This window comes from Pelodiscus sinensis, chromosome 5 (genome assembly GCF_049634645.1).
Source record: "Pelodiscus sinensis isolate JC-2024 chromosome 5, ASM4963464v1, whole genome shotgun sequence".
Lineage (NCBI taxonomy): Eukaryota > Metazoa > Chordata > Testudines > Trionychidae > Pelodiscus > Pelodiscus sinensis.
Window position 1 is genome coordinate 4,423,190 of NC_134715.1, and position 19,620 is coordinate 4,442,809.

Sequence of the window (19,620 nt, forward strand, 5' to 3'; positions counted from 1 at the left end):
CATATGTGACCACAAGTTGTCCACAGCGGTTAGCAGAAAAAACAGTTTGGCAGGTTTTCAGTTTTGGAAATTCCTGCCAGTCAAATGCACTTTCATCACCAAATCTTGCAAGTGTAAATATAGCCTATGTCATGCAAAAGTTACAAAATTCAGAGTTACGGTTCCCATGCTACCTATAGGACTTAAGCACGTGCTAAAATGTAAGCGCTTTGATGAATCATGACCTAGGTGTACATGACATTTCTATTCTATTTCCAAATCATTTCTGAGCCATTCAAAGCCAAGAACATTCTGAACTTTGGCTGGAAAACAATGTTTCTTTATATTTAGATAACTCCAAACAACCCTGCAGCTTTAATTATTCTGAAAAATCAACTTCTGAACTGAAGGCTACCATTAGGAATCTAAGCCCAGAAGCTCATTTTGTTTGGGTAAGTGATTAGACTATTAACAACAGAGATCTATAATTTAAATCTCAATTCATTCCTAACTAGAGATGCTAGTTACAGTGCAATCATACAGACTTAACATCAAACTGAAATATTAACAATGGCACATGTGTAAGTGTTCAGGAAACCACATGCTTATGATTTTATTATGGCAAAAGTAGTATCCATTGTGAATTTGTCCAAATTGCAACAACTGATGGCCAGTCACTGATAGAGCAGAACTGGTACAAACCCATAGTACAGAAAAAGAAAGTTGAAATTTGTACTGATAGAGCTTTGACTGGATTATAGCATGAAACCTCATATTAGCACGTGGTCCCAAATTTTACTAGAATGTGGTAAAGTAACAGTTTTGTATGTGAATTATAGCAATGTGCATTCTAGCAAAATGAAAATTAGCAAGGGTGAGGACAAAACCAAACCTGGAGTTTACCATGCCAAACAACTCCTAACCATAACAGAGTTTATGAAGTGAGGAAGTAAGAAATTATGGGCCTAATCTGCAGCTGCCATATATCTGCTCAAGTCCAATTACTTAGACTTTAAGGTCAGAAGGGACCATTATGATAATCTAGTCTGACCCCCTGCACAGTGCAGGCCACAAAATCTCACCCACCCCTCCTAGAATAATCCTCTCACCTATATCTCAGATATTGAAGCCTTCAAATACTTTGAAGACCCCAAGATGCAGAGAATCCTCCAGCTGTGATCTGTACCCCATGCTACAGAGGAAGGCGAAAAACCTCCATGGCCTCTGCCAATCTACCCTGGAGGAAAATTCCTTCCCAACCCCAAATATGGCGATCAGCTAAACCCTGAGCATGTGGGCAAGACTCATCAGTGAACCTATGCTGATACAGGTTGAACCTGACCAGAGCTGAACCAGATAATTGGCTGAACCATGGGAGGTAAATATTGTAGCGAGTAGGTCTCTATTTTTATTTCACTGAGACGAATAATTGGAACAGCACTTGCAGTGCTACCTTAATAATGTACGACTGTACTGATACTCCCCATATAAGCCAAAGTTCATTGGCTCTCTTCATAACAAAGTGTTAGTGTCGTTACACAATTGTACTGTATCAGCACAAGAAAATAAATAGATAAAGCATAAAAAATACACTTAGGCTTAGCAGCATTACCAGCTCTTCCACTGCTTGCTGGGCTCTTAGAAGACTTTTAGGGGTAATTTAGAGCTAATTAACTGCACAGAACAACAAAGAACACTGAGAGCCGGGACTGGTGGCTGTAAACAACTTTTTCAGGACCACAGGAAACTTGGCCACACCCATGATAAGTGGACATCTGGCTAATTAAAATCATGCTGGACCATGGAAGTTGCCAGACCAGAGCGATTCAACCTATATACACTAATTAGGGGCATGGCCCTGTGCCTTCACACAGTGTGAAAATCTCACAGGGTAAATTTTGTTATTTTACAAGGTTTTATTTGTTTAAATTCAAGATTTTACTAGTTCTTTTTATTGGCATTCCGGCGTCGTGGGGTCATCTTTACATGTAAGTGCACAGATATCGGTGTTGCTCGTGTTGGAGTTTTTGCTAATCTGCAACAAAAAAAGAAACAATAAAGGAAAGGCTTTAACTATTCATGCCTTGTGACAATAGACTCATTGTCAATCCTTAAGTCATGTCACCTTATTTTTTGTCTGGGATTACTATCAAATCCAGCAACTGAGAATCCTTCAACAAATAGGAACAACCAATACTTGCCAAAATTAATGAGACTGGAGCATTCAAATCCTTTAGGTTGCTTTGAAAACCTCACTTTGTATAAATTAACACATCTATAAATACTGATGATAGCTTTGGGCAAATTCTAATGTTTGTTTATTTTTGCTTCTTCAAAACCTTGTTCCTCGGGATTTTGCTCTAGGAATAGCGGTGGTTTAGATAGGAGACTTTCCCATCCACATCCCCATAGTTTCAGGGTATACTAAATAAATGCTTCTGCCTCTGACCCATCACTAGCTGACAAATACCTCAAACTACCAATCAGGGTTCAAACTGACTAATTTTGATTAGGGATGAGAGAGAGATAAGACACTGGTAAGACCACTCTCTAGCAGGAAATGCTGGTTATTTGCAGCAACTGGAATAATTAGAAAGGGAAAAGGAAGTATACTCCACATGCAAATAAATCACAATAATAAGAATTCTTTAGTAGATATATTTAGTGCTTTTCATCTTGAAAGCGCTTAATTTTAACCAATCCAATAAATGTATTTATTTTATAATAAAAAATAAATATACACCAAGTGCCTAAAGAGGATGAGCAAAATAGTCACACACACACAATTAATCAACATGTTGGCTGTATTTAAGTCAACTCAACCCACTCTTTGGTTAAAATTCAGTCTATCTGAACATACAAAAGGGCTATGCACTGAATGCTACAACGAACTCTTTCAGACAGCTGGGAAATACCTCCAAATCATCCCATTACCAGTCTCCAGATATCTAGATCTTTGAGCACGTACAGAAGGGAGTAATAAATACGCTTTAGGAGGGGATTTTGCCTCTGTATATAGCATTGGTGAGACCAATATAGGAATACTGCATCTATGGTCACATCCATATTTTAAAAAAGATGTTGAAAAATTGAAGGTACCAAAAAGTTCCACAAAATAATATGAGGGCTGATGAAAATGCCTTGCAATGAGAGACTTACAGAGATGCTTAGTTATCAAAAGGAAGCTAGAGAGAGGATTTGATTACAGTATGTAAGAATCTCCACAAGGAGAAAATAACAGGTACTAAAGGTTTCTTTAATCAGAAGAGAAAGACATTATAAGAACTAATGGTAGGGAGGAAGCTGAAGCCAAAAGACAATTTTTTTTTAACAAGGAGGGTGATTAGAACAAACTATCAAGGGAAGTGGTGAATTATCCATTTCTTAATGTCTCCCAATCAACACTGGGGCTCCATCAGCATTGCAACTAAAAGTCAACGTAAGCTACGCAACTCCAGCTACTTGAATAACATAGCTGGAGTCAACATACTTTAAGTTGAGTTACTGTGGGCTCTATATCATGATGGGAAAAACTCTTCTGTCACTTCCCTTACGCGTCTCATCTAGGGTAGAGTAACAGGGATGCTAGGAGAATTAGACCCACTAAGGGCGTGCCTAAATTGCAGGGCTTAACTCAAAATAAGCTATGCAAATTGAGCTATGTCAATTGTGTATCTTATTTTGTCTACACAGCACTTATTTTGAAATAGAGCACTCTTCCTCCGACTTCCCTTATTCCTTATACAATGAGGGTTACAGGAGTTGGAGCAAGAAGTCCTCCAGCTTGATGGTATTTTGACACTATTTCGAAATACCTGCCTCCTGTGTATACGCAGACTAAGTTATTTTGGAATAGCGCTAGTTATTTCAAAATAGTGTTGCAGTGTAGATGTACCCTTAATCAACCATCAGTGGATTGATCTCAAAGCGCCAATCTGGGCTGTAGTGTCGAGGGTATCCTGGGTGTCTTTCTGGAAGAGGTGCTTTAACCAAACACAAGTTATTGTGCTAAGCACAGGAATAACTGGACGACATGTAATGGCCTAGGCTATACAGAAGGTCTGATTCAATGATCAAATGGCCTATTAGCCTCAAATCTTCTGAATCTATAGATATAAAGAATGTACTGGTACAAAAAGCTACAAGGTTTTCTAAATAGGTGGCTAAATGACTTCACAGCTAACTTTCAACCAAATCCTTTCAAATCTATGCAAAGCCTGACAGTGTATTAGCTTTCTATAATGTTGGTCTTGAAAAAAAGATATATGATGCTCAGCCCTACAATCAGGAAAGTATGGCAGAAGTAGCTTTCTCTACTTACTTCTTTGATGATGTACGCTCAGTGGCCTTCTTAGCTACCCCAGTGGCTTTGGGGGGCAAAGTCTTGCTCTTTGTAACTGGGAGTTCATGATACGAAGTTTGCACCTGGGTCTCGGTACATAAACGGGACGAACGCCACTTCTTCCCCACAGGTATTTCAACATACGAGGTCTGCACCTGGGCCTCGACATATTCAGAGGGCGGATGCTTCACCTCCACTTCCTCCTTCAGTGTCCGCTCATCTACTATTTTAACATCTGGGGGAGTCAGTGGGACCGCTTTTGCTTTTGTTATTTCAACCCTGGAAGTTTGTATCTTGGCCTGTTTTGGGGATGGGGAAGGAGATTTCTCTTTTGCCTCTGGCAATTCAAGCTTAGAGGTTTGCACTTGGGCCTCAACTTTCAGTCGTGACGAACGCCACTTATTCCCTGCTGGTATGTCCACATACGAAGTTTGCGTCTGGGCTGCCATCAGAGTTAGGGGGAGGGGCCTCTCTTTGATTGGAGTAGCAGGCATCTCATCCTCCACCTCTGGTGCTTCAAAATATGAAGACTGCATGTGAACTTCAGTTTGTGATGGGACAGGAAATGCCGTCTCTGCTTCTGTTACTGCAAGTTTGGAAGTTTGCACCTGGGCCTCAGTTAGTGACGGGGGAAGAGGCACCTTCTCTGGTCCTGTTACTTCTAGTTTGGATGTCTGCACCTGGACATTGGTTACCGATGGAGAAGAAAGCTTCTTCAGTAACTCAATACTTGAGGTCTGCACCTGGGCCTCAGCTTGTAACCGTGATGAACGCCACTTACTCCCTGCTGGTAGATCAACATATGAGGTTTGCACTGCAGCTTCCGCTACAGTTATGGTGAGAGGGGTTTCTTCTTTTGGGAATGGGGCCATCTCCTCCTCTACTTCTGTTATTGCAAGTTTGGAGGTTTGCACCTGGGCTTCAGTTAGTGAGGGGGAAAGAGGCACCTGCTCTGCTTCTGCTAATGCAAGTTTGGACGTTTGCACTTGGGCCTCGGTTAGTGAGGGGAGACGAGGCACCTCCTCCGCTCCTGTTACTTCTAGTTTCGACGTTTGCACTTGGACCTCGGTTAGTGAGGGGAGACGAGGCACCTCCTCCGCTCCTGTTACTTCTAGTTTCGACGTTTGCACCTGGACCTCGGTTAGCGATAGGGAAGAAAGCTTCTTCAGTAGCTCAACCCTTGAGGTCTGTACCTGGGCCTCAACTTGCAGCCGTGATGAACGCCACTTATTCCCTGCTGGTAGATCGACATATGAGGTTTGCACTGCAGCTTCCGCTACAGTTACGGGGAGAGAGACTTCTTCTATTGGGAATGGGACCTCCTCCTCCTCTACTTCTGTTACGGCAAGTTCGGAGGTTTGCACCTGGGCCTCAGTTAGTGAGGGTAGACGAGGCACCTCCTCCGCTCCTGTTACTTCTAGTTTCGACGTTTGCACTTGGACCTCGGTTAGTGAGGGGAGACGAGGCACCTCCTCTGCTCCTGTTACTTCCAGTTTGGACGTTTGCACGTGGACCTCAGTTACCGATGGGGAAGAAAGCTTCTTCAGTAGCTCAATCCTTGAGGTCTGCACCTGGGCCTCAGCTTGTAGCCGTGCAGAACGCCACTTATTCCCTGCTGGTATATCGATGTACGAGGTTTGCACTGCAGCTTCCGCTACAGTTACAGGGAGAGAGTCTTCTTCTATTGGAAATGTGGCCTCCTCCTCCTCCTCTGCTTCTGTTATTGCAAGTTTGGAGGTTTGCACCTGGGCCTCAGTTAGTGAGGGGAGACGAGGCACCTCCTCCGCTCCTGTTACTTCTAGTTTAGATGTTTGCACCTGGACCTCGGTTAGCGATAGGGAAGAAAGCTTCTTCAGTAGTTCAATCCTTGAGGTCTGCACCTGGGCCTCAGCTTGTAGCCGTGATGAACGCCACTTATTCCCTGCTGGTATATCGATGTACGAGGTTTGCACTGCAGCTTCCGCTACAGTTACGGGGAGAGAGTCTTCTTCTATTGGGAATGTGGCCTCCTCCTCCTCCTCTGCTTCTACTAATGCAAGTTCGGAGGTTTGCACCTGGGCCTCAGTTAGTGAGGGGGAAAGAGGCACCGGCTCTGCTTCTGCTAATGCAAGTTTGGAGGTTTGCACTTGGGCCTTGGTTAGCGATAGGGAAGAAAGCTTCTGCAGTAGCTCAATCCTTGAGGTCTGCACCTGGGCCTCAGCTTGTAGCCGTGATGAACGCCACTTATTCCCTGCTGGTATATCGACATATGAGGTTTGCACTGCAGCTTCTGCTACAGTCACAGGGAGAGAGACTTCTTCTATTGGGCATGGGGCCGCCTCCTCTTCTACTTCTACTAACACAAGTTTGGAGGTTTGCACTTGGGCATCAGTTAGTGAAGGGGAAAGAGGTACTCCCTCGGCTCCTGTTACTTCTAGTTTCGAGGTTTGCACCTGGGCCTCGGCTACTGAAGCAGAAAGAGGCACTTGTTCTGTTACTGCAAGGTCTGATTTTTGAACCTGAGCCTTGGTTAGCAATGTAGAAGAAAGCTTTTTCAGTAACTCAATACTTGAGGTCTGTACCTGGGCCTCAACTTGTAACCGTGACGAACGCCAATTATTCCCTGCTGGAATGTCTACATATGAGGTTTGCACAGCAGCTTCACTTTGGGTTGTAGGGACAGGCTGTTCTTCTATCAGGGAGGGCACCGCCTCCTCCACTTCTGTTAATTCAAGTGCTGAAGTTTGCACCTGGGCCTCAGCTTGTGAGGGCACTTCTTCTGTTTCATCTACTGAGAGTTTGGAAGTTTGCACCTGGGCTTCTTTTTGTGAGAGAGAAGAAAGTGTCTTCAACAATTCATGATCTGAGGTTTGCACTTGAGCGTCTGCTTGGAGTCGTGCAGAACGCCACTTATTCCCTGCTGGTATGTCTACGTATGAGGTTTGCACTTCAACTTCAACAAATAATGGGAATAAATTCTTCACCTGAATGTCTTGAAAGTCAAGATCTGAGGGCTGCTCCAGGGGCTCACTTTCTATGGGGAATAAAATCTCTGTATCTAGTACTTCAATACGTGAAGTTTGCACCTGGGCGTCCGTTAGTGATGGCAATGAAGTCTCCTCCTCTGATGTTTCAAGATCTGAGGTTTGCACCTGGACCTCACTTTCAAATGGGAGGAAAGTTTCTTCTGTTAGTTCAATATCTGAGGTTTGCACCTGAGCTTCTGTTTGTAATCGTGACCAACGCCACTTCTCTCCAGGTGGTATTTCAACGTAGGAGGTTTGCACCTGGACCTCAGTGTAGAATGGCCCATCTGTAATTTGCTGTAGAAGACAAAAACCAAACCACATATAAACATGGCCATCTATCTTTTCAAAGCAAAAGAGAAGCTCCAGTGGTAAAAAGTCCTCCAGCCCTGTTGGCTTGGCATAGTGACCCACACATGCCAACAAAATAAAGACTAGGCAAAGAGACCTACAGGCAGGTGGTACAGCAACATGGCACAAGGTAGGGCCCCTATCCATTGCTGGAGCAATAAGAATTAGGTGGAGGCTATGATCATTATTTGGGCAAAAGACAGACATCAGCATCTGAGCAGCTCATCTTGGATGTCTACACTAGGAAATTACTTTGAAATAACTAAATTTGAAACAACTCTCAAAATAACAAAATTGAAATAGCATGTCCCCAGTATGGGGGAGTCTCGAAATTAGTCTGAAGCAGGCTCCGTTATTGTGGATGCGCTACCTCCACTTCGAGCCCCAAGAAGCCCTGGGGAGTAATTACTTGTAATTACTCTGGGAAGTCGTTATTTTGAAATAGCAGCAACGGAATGTCCACACTAACATTATTTCGAAATAACTATTTTGAAATAACCATTATTCCTTGAGGAAAGCAGGAGCACAGATTTTGAAATAACCAGCTCATTATTAGGAAAAATAACGGGTAGCAAAGATCTGGAATAGTCTTCCAAAGGAGGTTGTAGAATCCCCCTCATTGAAGGTTTTTAAGAACGAGTTGGACAAACACCTATCAGGGATAGTCTAGGTTTACTAGGTCCTGCCTCAGCTACAGGGCTGGTCGCTATGACCTTCTCAAGTATATGATTTCTATGATATTATAACCCAAAGGCACTTCAGATTATGTCTATGTTTATCACACTGAATTTAGCTGATGGGCTGTAGGGAATCATCGAACACTAGAACTGGAAGGGACTCGAGAGGTCATCCCAGTACCATCTACAGCATCCCTGATAGAGGTCTATCTAACCTGCTCTTAAATATCTCCAGTGATGGAGATTCCACAACCTCCCTAGGCAACTTACTAATACGCAACTTATTAATAACTTATTAACATGCTGCTCAAAGTGCACTCAACCCATGGGATTAAATATATATGTGTGGTCCATTATTTACTTAAAAGGACATGTGTAATTAAAGCTATCACTCACCAGTGTGTCTGCTCATGCAAATATTTACCTGTTTTATTTCTTCTGCCTCCTCAGGAAGGTCCTCTGGCTCAGCATTGCTTATATTTATACTGCAGTACAGGATGGGACAGAGAGATTCAGACCCTGTTAATCTCTCAGCAATGGTGCATTTAATTAATACAATAAATTAATACACAGCAATCATAATACACAACAGAGAAAAATCTTTAAAATAAGGAGGACATGACCCCAAACAGATTCTAACACTTTTGGGGTGACTTAAAGCAAAATGTCTTTCCCTCCAAGTTTGTCACAGGAAAGGATGCTACTTGTTGAGGTGTGCTTTCTCCCTTGCCACCGCTTATGTGTAGGAAAACCTCCCTATACTAATTTATAAAGTGGTTTCCTTATTATCTTTCAGTCCCTCCTCAAAACCTGCCTTTGCTATAACACCTGTAAATCTCTCCTGTTGGCAACCAGCAAGCAGAGACTTAAGCTTTCGTACTAACCTCCCTTCCTTTCATTGTAACTTCATCTTCCAAACTTCAACCCCAAACCTTTTCTTCAAGGCATGTTGATTTTATCCACCTAGCACGTCTTTTCACATGTGAAATCCTGCCTTCTCCCCTCCCACTGACATTAATGGAGGTTTTGCCATTGACTTAAATAGGTCCAAAAATTCACCCCTAGATTATTGTATACTCACTAGACCAGAGACTGGCGATTTTGCAACTCTTCCCTATCCTATAAACAACCAAACACACATTTTCCTTTCTAAATTTCCATCTTTAATAACCAAGGTCTGAACATGCTTTATGAGCTGGAATCTCTCATCTGGCTCACCTTTGTTGAACAGAGGGCCAGAGGTGAGGGCAAAATTGTTTCAAGCCCTCTTTGCAGCTAACTCTAAAATCATAAGAGCCCACAATAAAGTAGAGCAACCTCAAGGATGTTCTACTTCACACTTGGCTGCTATTGTTTAGCCAGGCCATCTCCCCCGCTGGTGGAGAGCTGGTGGAGAAGTATTAAGCCAGTCCCCAGCCTCTGATGCAGGGTTCATGTCAGGGCAGGGGGCGCAAAGGAGCTGGAGCCAGAACATAATGCGCTCCAGCTATTCTCTGCTTGGCAGAGCCTATGAGGGCTATGGCAAACAGAGTCCGGGCTATCAGCAGTTCTCACACTGGGGATCAGGTGGACCAGAACATGGGTCCTTGTTCTAACCCCATTTTACTGGGGCTGCCAGGGCCAGAATTAGACTTGCTGAGATCTGGAGCTGAAGACTGATTTTCATCCCCATTGGGGGCAGCAGAGCTCAGGCGCTGGCCCCCTCTCTTCACACTGGGGCGGCAGAGCTTGACCTCCAGCCCCCTTCTCCTCACACCGGGGGCAGCAGAGCTCGGGCGCTGGTCCCCTTTCCTCACATCGGGGGCAAGCAGAGATCGGGGGCCAGCCCCCACCCCTCACACCAAGGGCAGCAGAGCTGGGGGCGGCCCCTTCCCCTCACACCGGGGACACAGAGCTCAGGGGCGGCTCCCTCCCCTCACACCAGGGCAGCAGAGCTCGGGGGCCGCCCCTCCCCCTCACACCGGGGGCAGCAGAGCTCGGGGGCCGCCCCTCCCCCTCCCACCGGGGGCAGCAGAGCTCGGGGGCCGCCCCTCCCCCTCCCACCGGGGGCAGCAGAGCTCGGGGGCCGCCCCTCCCCCTCCCACCGGGGGCAGCAGAGCTCGGGGGCCGCCCCTCCCCCTCCCACCGGGGGCAGCAGAGCTCGGGGGCCGCCCCTCCCCCTCCCACCGGGGGCAGCAGAGCTCAGGGGCCGCCCCTCCCCCTCACACCGGCGGCAGCAGAGCTCGGGGGCCGCCCCTCCCCCTCCCACCGGGGGCAGCAGAGCTCAGGGGCCGCCCCTTCCCCTCACACCGGCGGCAGTAGAGCTCGGGGACCGCCCCTCCCCCTCACACCGGGGGCAGCAGAGCTTGGGGGCCGCCCCTCCCCCTCACACCGGGGGCCGCCCCTCCCCCTCACACCGGGGGCAGCAGAGCTTGGGGGCCGCCCCTCCCCCTCACACCGGGGGCCACCCCTCCCCCTCACACCGGGGGCAGCAGAGCTCAGGGGCCGCCCCTCCCCCTCACACCGGGGGCCATCCCTCCCCCTCACACCGGGGGCAGCAGAGCTCAGGGGCCACCCCTCCCCCTCACACCGGGAGCAGTAGGGCTTGGTCCTCCCTCCCACCTCCCCCACAGGACAGCAGGGCCCAGGCTCCGCCCCTCTCCCCCGGCGGGCAGCGTCTGGGCTGCAGCCCCTCGCCTCGGCGTCACAGTGTGGTCGGAGGGGGGCTGCCGTGCAGGGACGCCTGAGACCCGCCGGGCGCCAGGCAGGGATTGCAAACCCGCCGCCCGCCCTGGGCTGGGCACAGAGCTCCTGCCTCATGGTTTTACCTCGGCGGCCGGCCCTGCGCTCACGCGCGCTCTCCACAGCGAGGCCAGGAGAGCCCCCCGGGACTCCGCTCTGCTCAGCCCACACACAGCCTTGCCCTGCGCTGAGCCCGCTGGGACAACCCGAGTGCCAGCACCCAGGGCAGCAAGACGGCCTCTTGCCCCTGCGGGCACCTGCAAGCTGGAGCCAGGGAGAGGACACAGCTGGATGCTGCAGGACCTTCCCTGCAGGTAAGGACACAAGGGGGATGCACGGCTGGGAGGGGAACAGGACTTAAGGGATGACAGCCTCATGGATTGGGGCTCCCCTTGAGCCCTTCTAACCCCATTCTGGCCTTCCTTGGAGCCTCTGTCCCCCGGGGGACACTGGCAGGTCACGTTGGTTAGTCTATAAGGTGCTACAGGACTCCTGGTCGCTCGTACCTACCTTAGTATCCTAGTACTGCATTAGCCTCTAGCGGCTGTGAGCACTGTCTCAGGAAGGTGGGTTCCAAGCTTTATCTGCTTTGAACTGGGTCAGATGCTAAAGAGTCTGGGACCAGCGAGGCCGGAATGTGCTGACCTTCGCAGTGTGTTGCAAGGAGCAACCATTTCCCATGCTACTTCCAGGAAGATGGGTGGATGGGAGAGAAGGGCTGAGAGGAAAGACTGTGGATTTTATGGATTGGGAAGAATCATTATGGTTGAGCAGAGTCAGTTTGAATTTTTGCATGGCATTATAAATGACTCGGGAGCAAAGGACAAGTGCATTTTATAAAGACGAACACTCAGAATTATTGTATTTTAGTTCCCAACTTTTTTGGGGGACAAAAATAAATTGCCAAGAGTGCATTTTCTTGTCTAAGGATTGCAAGGGAGTGTAACAAATGCAAAAGGTAAGCAACTACAGCAGCACAATAAGGAAAAGGGAAAAAACAATAGGCCATAATCACAGCACCCTTCCTTTCTTAAAGTGCTGCCTAGTGTTTCTGTGAGCAATTAAACAGCTACCATGTTCTACCACAGAAGTGGCTGCATTTCAGTGAAGGATGAAGTGATCCCTACATGCTGGTATGCATAAGTGTGCTCATAAACAATCAGACATTTACTTCCTTCCGACAATCTCAAACTGTAAGGCTATGTCTACATTACAAGGTTTTTGTGCAAAAATGGCCATTTTTGTGCAAAAACCAGCAGACTGTCCACACATCAAGCGCGTACTTGCGCAAGTAAATTGACAGAACAGAGGGCTTTTGCCAGTAGAGTTATTCCTCTCCCCACGAGGAATAACTTCTTTTTGTGCTACAGCTCTTGCGCAAAACGGCAGGTGTGGATGCTCCAGAGGGGTTTTTGTGCAAGAAATCCTTATAGGAAAAAGCACAGGTGCTCTGATGGCCACTCTGTGAATGGCCATCAGAGCTTTCTTGCGCAAGAATATCCATGCAGTGTGGATGCTCTCTTGCGCAAAAAGCGATGCACTTTGAGGTCTAAATGAGTTTTTGCGCAAGAACTTTTTCGCAAAAGGCTTCTTGCACAAAAACCCTGCAGTACAGACAAAGCCAAAATGTTAACTCCTGCAGCACCTTTGTATCCAATGTATTGTTGTCCTGTGCAACACCACTCAACCCTCCATCAAAGGGCAGAACAAAGCCATGGAAAGCAGACCTGCTCTGGAGATGTCAACATTTCTCTATTGAAGGTTCCCATCTCTCCCTTCCCATCCCCATATCTCAAGCCAGCCTTACAACCTTGCCTACACTAGAAGATTCCCTACATAATTATACTGGAAAAACACAAGAGTAGAGATACAGTTTACATTGGCAAAAGAGTTCTTACTGCTTATACCAGTTCCCTGAACAAAATAAACTACACCAGCAAAAGGGTGTTTTGGTATTATAATTGCATATACATGAGGGTTTCTGCTGTCACCGCTGCGATATCAGGTTTTTTCCCCCCCCCACACACTATCTGCCACCACAGACAATCCAACAAAACTTTGAAGTGTAGACAGGTTTTGGAAACAGAAATGTGGCTTACCTTATTGAAGATTTTGTTTGTGGAGGGCCAGCACAGCAAAAGCATTGTTTCCAGCTCCCTGTAAGCAGAACAGAAGAGACAGAAGGACAGTGTAGGTTTTGCTTTCCAGTTTATTCATCCCAGGGATTCCAATGTACGCTAAAGCTGGAAAACAATTCAGTTATAGATTCCCAAAGTCCAAAGAGACATTTAGTTTGACCTCCTGTATAATATAGGCTATAGAATGTCCCCCAAATAATTCCTATAGCATATATTTTAGGGGAAAAAATCCAATCTTGATTTAAAAATTGTCAGTGATGGAGATTCAATGATTGATTACACTCACCATTAAAAATGTACGCCACAGTGAGTACGCCCCTGATTCTGGCTGAGTTCTACAAGCCTAAACTGAGCAACCAGTGCTAACTATAAACATAAGCTATGGCTATAGTACAGAATGTTTACAAAAGAGGGCCACCACTGCAATGTGAGGCCACTATGTCAGCTTTCTTTAAGAGGGCCAGGTTGACATAGCACTGAAAAGGACTAGCAGAGTCAGACTACACTAGAACTTTCTCACCTGGCTAGCCCAGCAATATTAACAACAGAGAAAACTCTTGCAAACAAGGCCATTCAATAAAAAAGAAACCTTAAAAGTCATTAGTTTCTGTTAAGAGAGTATTTTGGGAGGTGGGGAGACATGACCAAATTAATTTTATCATCAAACAATGTTACTCCACATGCATTGCAAAATCCAGTTCTAAATTATAATTTTGTCTCCTATCCCTGTAATGCCAATCTCACAGCTTTTGTCTGTCCTCCCTCCTTTCACTTTTCCCATCTCTTGTTTTAATTTGGCCTTCTCTCCTTCCCTCCATGCAATTGGGTGCTGGCAGTGAAGAAGGCTCCTTTGCTGCTACCGTCTGCTTGTATCTCTCTGCCTCTCCCTTATTGGGCTCATTTCAAACAACTGGTGGAAACATACATTTTCTCTCTGCTTAGTTTGTTTTCCCTCTCTTTCTGCTGTTGCTGTAGTCTTGAACTCAGCAAAGTAATTTGGGATACAGTTTGAATGAAAGATACTATGCAAAATGAAGTTATATAGTACAATGGTTGTTCTAAAAAAAAGTCACACAAGAATCTTGGGACAATTAGGTAATCTGGAACCACTACTGTAAAAGGACCCCCGACATTTTCCATAAATGATGTAGCATTATATAATAATAATGAAATGGTCCTTAATGAAATAAGGTTTAGGTATCTCTGTTCTGACTTGATATAACTTTAGAGCATGATGCAAAATTAATGGATTTGTTGAGCTGCTCAGGAGACATCAGAGGAGTGAAACACCATAGGCTCACACACAGGTACTCTAAACATGCCACTGGCTTTTCAAGCACTGTAACCATACACCAAGCTAAATACATAGACTCCTTGAACCTGTTTAAACCCAGAACAAAATATGTTTCCAACAACCTTCAGAGAAGGATGTGAAACAAGTGTAAACACACACCCTCAGACTTCAGGGCTTACTAAAGCTTTCCTGGGGTTTTGCCACATGGACTTGCTTGGATTGAGGTGTCCAGATAGCATGTCCAGAACTGATCCAAATTTCCCCCTTTCTGGGATGTGGCAAGTTTTTACTGTAAAACACATTAGTTCTGGGAGGCCTTTCAGTAATCCAACTGGTAAATGTGCGCCTGTCATCCCAAGGTTTAGTATTCTGGGACAACTGACTTGGACTGAGACTCCTATAGACAGGTCTGGACTTTAATTGCCCCCTAGATGCTATGGCCATGATGCCCAACATGCTAGCCAGTAGCCACATGCAGCAGTTTGGCCAGTTGAGTGTGGCTAGTTAGCTTCAATAACATGGCTAGTTGACGCCAGCATTTTCAGAATAGCGTGGCTAGTTCCCTATAGCAGTAGCCACTATAGTGACTACTGCTTCCGAACTGGTTGGAGACCAGGGCGCTACAGCAATGGGTGCCATTTAAAATAAATCTTAGGCAGCTGACGGCTGAATGCAGCCAGGGACGCCAGTGAGGTGCGCAGGCAGATTGCAGCTGTGCCCACGGCTGCTGCCTCCCCCTCACTGGGGCAAAGTGGGGCAGCTGCTCTCTATGCAGGAAAGCCCCACAGGGCACAGCCCTCTCCTTCTCACCTTTCGTCTCCCCCATTGCATCAGCTGCCTCTGCCCCTCTCTGCCCCACGCAGAGGGCCGGGCAGCCGATGTGGGGCGCTGGCTGCCGGCTCCCCCCCGCGCACTAACCCCCTCCATCCCTCCTGCCCCGTGGGAAACTCAAGGCACGCGTGACGTCCCCAGGCGCTTTTCTGACGTCAGACGGGCAAATACCGACAACGCGGGCGCCTTTAGCTGCTGCGCTTCGGGGTCCGCGATCAGTGCGCAACGTGGATTGCGCGGCTAAACTGTGTGCGCACTGTCCTGCTGCATCCGCGGCTGCTAAAGCGGATGGGATCTCCGCCTCCAGGGCAGCGTGGGTGATGGGATGGATGCGGATCCGGTCATACACTCTCTGCCCAGTGTGGATTCAGCGGTGTAAACCCTGGTTTGCGCGCAGTAGGGATTCACCAGTGCAGTGTGCCTGCTGGCAGTGTGCATCTGACCATCTCTTTCCAGACAGGCAGGAAGAGCAAAGCTAGAAATATGATTTCATTAGCTGTGTATATATTAACATGTACTAGTCTTATCTGATTGTTAGCCAGACACCACAAAGCACAGTGACTGCTAATAAAGCATAACAAAGCCAACTCTTGTAATGTACAGTATCCCAACAACATATCATGTGGATCCCCCAAGCATTATTTTCCCAGAGGTTCTTTTTGTTTAAAGAGTACAGTGATACCAGTTAATTGCTGGTGTTTCCTTGTGATTCATAGTGATTGATTCTCAGTGATTCACCCTAGAAGAACTCAGCCAAGGCAAGACTCTAGCAGGGGAAAATCACATTAATTATTTGTTAAACTGAGAGTACAGTCAAAGCTTCCTTATACAAAAATCAGTTTTAAAGCTGGCAATCCACATGATAGTGAAATATATACACATAATACATAGTGGATAGGCCTCCATGCTTTCAGACAGCACAAGTCCAGCATAACCTGTAGCTAAGTATGAAAACGAGCAGTTTAGGTATTGCCAGGTTTTTTTAAGTAACACTTCATCATAATGACATTTTGTTTTCCACTCATATGAAGACTCCTAGTATTTTTGCTCACTGCCCAGCTCATCCATAAAACTAGGGGGCTGAGTCTGCAGCCTTTCCTCATGCAAAGCAGCACTTATTTGCAGTAGAGAAACCATTGTGTGCTCATGTCACGTTCAAAAGTCCACACGTGCAAGTGTTCCACTTGGGGAAGAGGGTTGAAAGAGGAGGCACAAGTGACAGCTGCTAGTTGAATGGCTGAATGGAAGGTCCCCAGGTGTCCGGGAGACCGGAACGGTAGGAGAACTGGAACAGACTAAACTACACGGGTGAGCAAGCACTTTTCAGTTTCACTCAGATTTGTAGCTATGACTTTGTGTCAGCATAAACGACATAAAGGAGCAGTAATTTTATACAGGAGTTCTCATATTGAGTCCCAAAGCGAATCACTTTTTAAGAGGGTCCTAGTGGCCCACTTCCCTGGCACTATCCCCTTTAGGAGCCCATTCTCCGTAGAAATTGCATTACTTAATGATCCTGTACATCTACAATTAATAATGACAAAATTAAAATCAAGACACCTTTCCTTTCCCAAAATTCCACTATTCTCAAATCCTACTAACAGTGCTCAGGGTTTTTCCTGGACATGTGTCCCATCCATGCTACACAAGCTGCTCTGCCTGGCTGTTTGCTCGGACAGCAGAACAGACAGACTAGCAATTCAAAGAGTCAACGTTCCAGTTTACATTTCTTCTCTGGTGGTGCTGCTCTTGTAGGGAGAAAGATAGAGTCTGTATATGCATTGGCATGATCTCCATAAGGAGCTTGTGAAGGGACTGGGGCAGGTTCATTGCTTTGGAAGAACATAAGAAACCTTCAGGAACACAGCCATGGGAAACAAAAGATCCCAGTTCTATGAAGTGTCTCTGAGAGGGAGAGGCTTGGAAGTAAGAGACAAGCTTGGCATAACGCCAGGGAGGAATACTTTCAGCTTGCTGGAAGGCTTCAAGATGAGGTCATTGGGAAAGGCAGGAGACCGTGGCTGTGGGTTGTGATCATCTCTTTGCAGACAGGTAGGAAGAGCACAGCAAGAAATATGAATTCATTGGATGTGTATATATTAACATGTACTAGTCTTATCTGATTGTTAGCAAAACACCCCAAAGTACAGTGACTGCTAATAAAACATAACTGACACCAACTCTTGTAATGTACAGTATCCCAACAACATATCAATTGGATTTATCATGTCCACGTGGGCTGTTCCAAGAAGGGTAAGGAATGAGGTGTTTCTTTTAAGCCACGGCCATATTCATGGGCAGGTGATGCAGGTGACTGCCTGAGGTGCTGGTGTTAGGCTTATAAGAAGTTCATGGAATCTTTTCATGGTAAAAGGCATTACGCCATGGTTATTGAGAATGCAAAGAGCACACACACACATGCACACACTCACACACACTGTCCCGCCAATGATGTGATAGTCACCAATCAGAGGCTTGGACCAATCTAGTGGGCACTTAGGTTGGACATGAAGGGTGGGGGGGCAGGTTCTGTTGGTCGTGATTCCAATGCCCTGAAGCTGGCAGGACAAATGAAACAAATCATTCCAAAGTTGCCTACTCTGATAGTCCTTGGCTCCCATTTGAGTCCATGGGTTTTGCAGAGAAGTGTTGCAATCAATCAAGTGCTTAACTTGTGCTTTCAGGGAGTTGCTCTATATGAGTTTCAGCTTTTCTGATCATTCCCAAGATTTCTCAGCAGCTATTCCTTACATCAGCAAACCCTATTGTAGGAGAAAGAAAGAGCCTGAAGCATGGGCCTGGTGAACCAAAGTAAGGAAAAGCTATGCTATGAGTAAGAGGCAGGCCATGTTAAAAGCAGATATTTGCCTGCAAGCAAGTCAGTGTCTCTTGGCACTAAAACTGCTAGCACTGATTAAAGCACATTAAATATGTAAATACATTCCACCAAGACAGTACAAGGTCACCCAGTTGAGCATATGATACAACAGTTTGAAACCACAAAAGTGAAAGTATAGCAACAGGTAGTAAATGTTTTGGAGGAAAGTATAAAGGGACCTAACGTGTCATTAATGCATAACATTATAGGGAAGATGTGTCTATAAATGTTGGAGTATCTCAACTTATCTCTTTGTCTGGCTTAGGGGGCAATAGTGAAATCCATACTATTAATATGGCCACATCCATTATCGTGAATACAAACGCATGGGGACTCGGAAGCCATCTGGCTACCAATGACTATTAATGTACTTCGTTCAACAGTACACCTGACTCAGATGCCTTTGTATCTTATCCGTGTCTGTGGTCTCTGGGGGCTCTCGTGAAGTCTATTATGCTAGCTACTAGTGCAAAGCATTGAAAATGCATGCATCACTGATGGAGCAAACCTGTCAGGGTGTCACACCAATGAATCCTGAATTTACTGTATCGCTGTCCTGAACTACTACACCTATATCAAATGGTAACCATAATTAATTAATCAATCACTCTCTCACCTACATTAGCAAAGTCCATAACAAATGGTGATCCACCTTGAATTCTTGGTAAGGCAGAAAATGTCAAAATAAAGGCCACTTCCTGGAATTGTTGGGACCTTGAACCATGACAATCCTGCTTAAGGTCTGAACATTAATTTTACCGGACTAGTACATATGGGAGGAACATATCTTTATGGTACGTACTCAGCAGAGGGGCTAAAATGGCCGCACCCCTAGTTCTGACCCAATCCAGTTCTCTTGCCTTTGAAACAATGATATTTGCTTCTCCGAGCACCATAATGCCAGGGCAGATTGGTCAGCCATTTCTCGCATGATAAACTCTGCCCAGAGGGTGTGATTTATGTGCTGCCCGATGTGCCTGTTTGGACTAATTCTCCAATTTGATGTTCCTGTCTCATAGCTACCATATTATGCAAGATTTCTCTGGCACCAACCTTGCTTTTTCATGATTCCAGATCAATGGTATTTAATACCCCAGTTCCAGTTCCTACACTTCGTAGCCTAGTGTCAAACAGGCTGCTGTTCCTTCAAAGGAAAGGAGATTCTCACCTTGAAGCCCAATCTCAGGATTTGAAAATGGGATTACTAAATGGGGCGCATCCATGGGCTGTGGGTGAAGCCGCTGCTTGAAGAGGCAAGTTCTCCAGACTGTGGCCCCACCCATACTCCACCCCTCCTTTGCCTAGGCCACACCCCCACTCAGCCCAGGCCCCTCCACTGTCTCCCTCTTTCCTTCCCTCCCCTCCCACTCTCTGCTCACCACTTCCAGCCAAATCTGTGACCCT

At 46.1% G+C, this 19,620-nt stretch overlaps 2 protein-coding genes across 3 annotated transcripts in view; one reads left to right on the forward strand and one right to left on the reverse strand.

Annotated features, from left to right (window-relative positions):
• Nucleotides 1-1,872: 1,872 nt before the first annotated feature.
• Nucleotides 1,873-15,459, reverse strand: LOC112547435 (uncharacterized). Of its 2 annotated transcripts, XM_075929280.1 has the most exons (6): nt 15,318-15,459; nt 13,175-13,232; nt 8,779-8,839; nt 5,386-7,623; nt 4,301-5,313; nt 1,873-2,014 (listed from the first exon to the last, which is right to left on the reverse strand). In XM_075929280.1, exons 1-6 carry the CDS (start codon nt 15,331-15,333, stop codon nt 1,921-1,923), a joined length of 3,480 nt encoding a protein of 1,159 aa, XP_075785395.1. In that variant the 5' UTR covers nt 15,334-15,459; the 3' UTR covers nt 1,873-1,920. The 2 variants fall into 2 exon arrangements, with proteins under 2 accessions (XP_075785395.1, XP_025045393.2); XM_025189608.2 differs by having other exon boundaries at nt 4,301-7,623.
• LOC142829495 (uncharacterized) overlaps nt 9,830-19,620 on the forward strand; it is a 151,382-nt gene continuing 141,591 nt past the window's right edge. The window contains exons 1-2 of the mRNA XM_075929175.1: nt 9,830-9,936; nt 10,009-11,389. Coding sequence (XP_075785290.1) covers nt 9,830-9,936; nt 10,009-11,080 — 1,179 coding nt within the window. The 3' untranslated portion in view covers nt 11,081-11,389. The remainder of the gene's footprint in view (nt 9,937-10,008; nt 11,390-19,620) is intronic.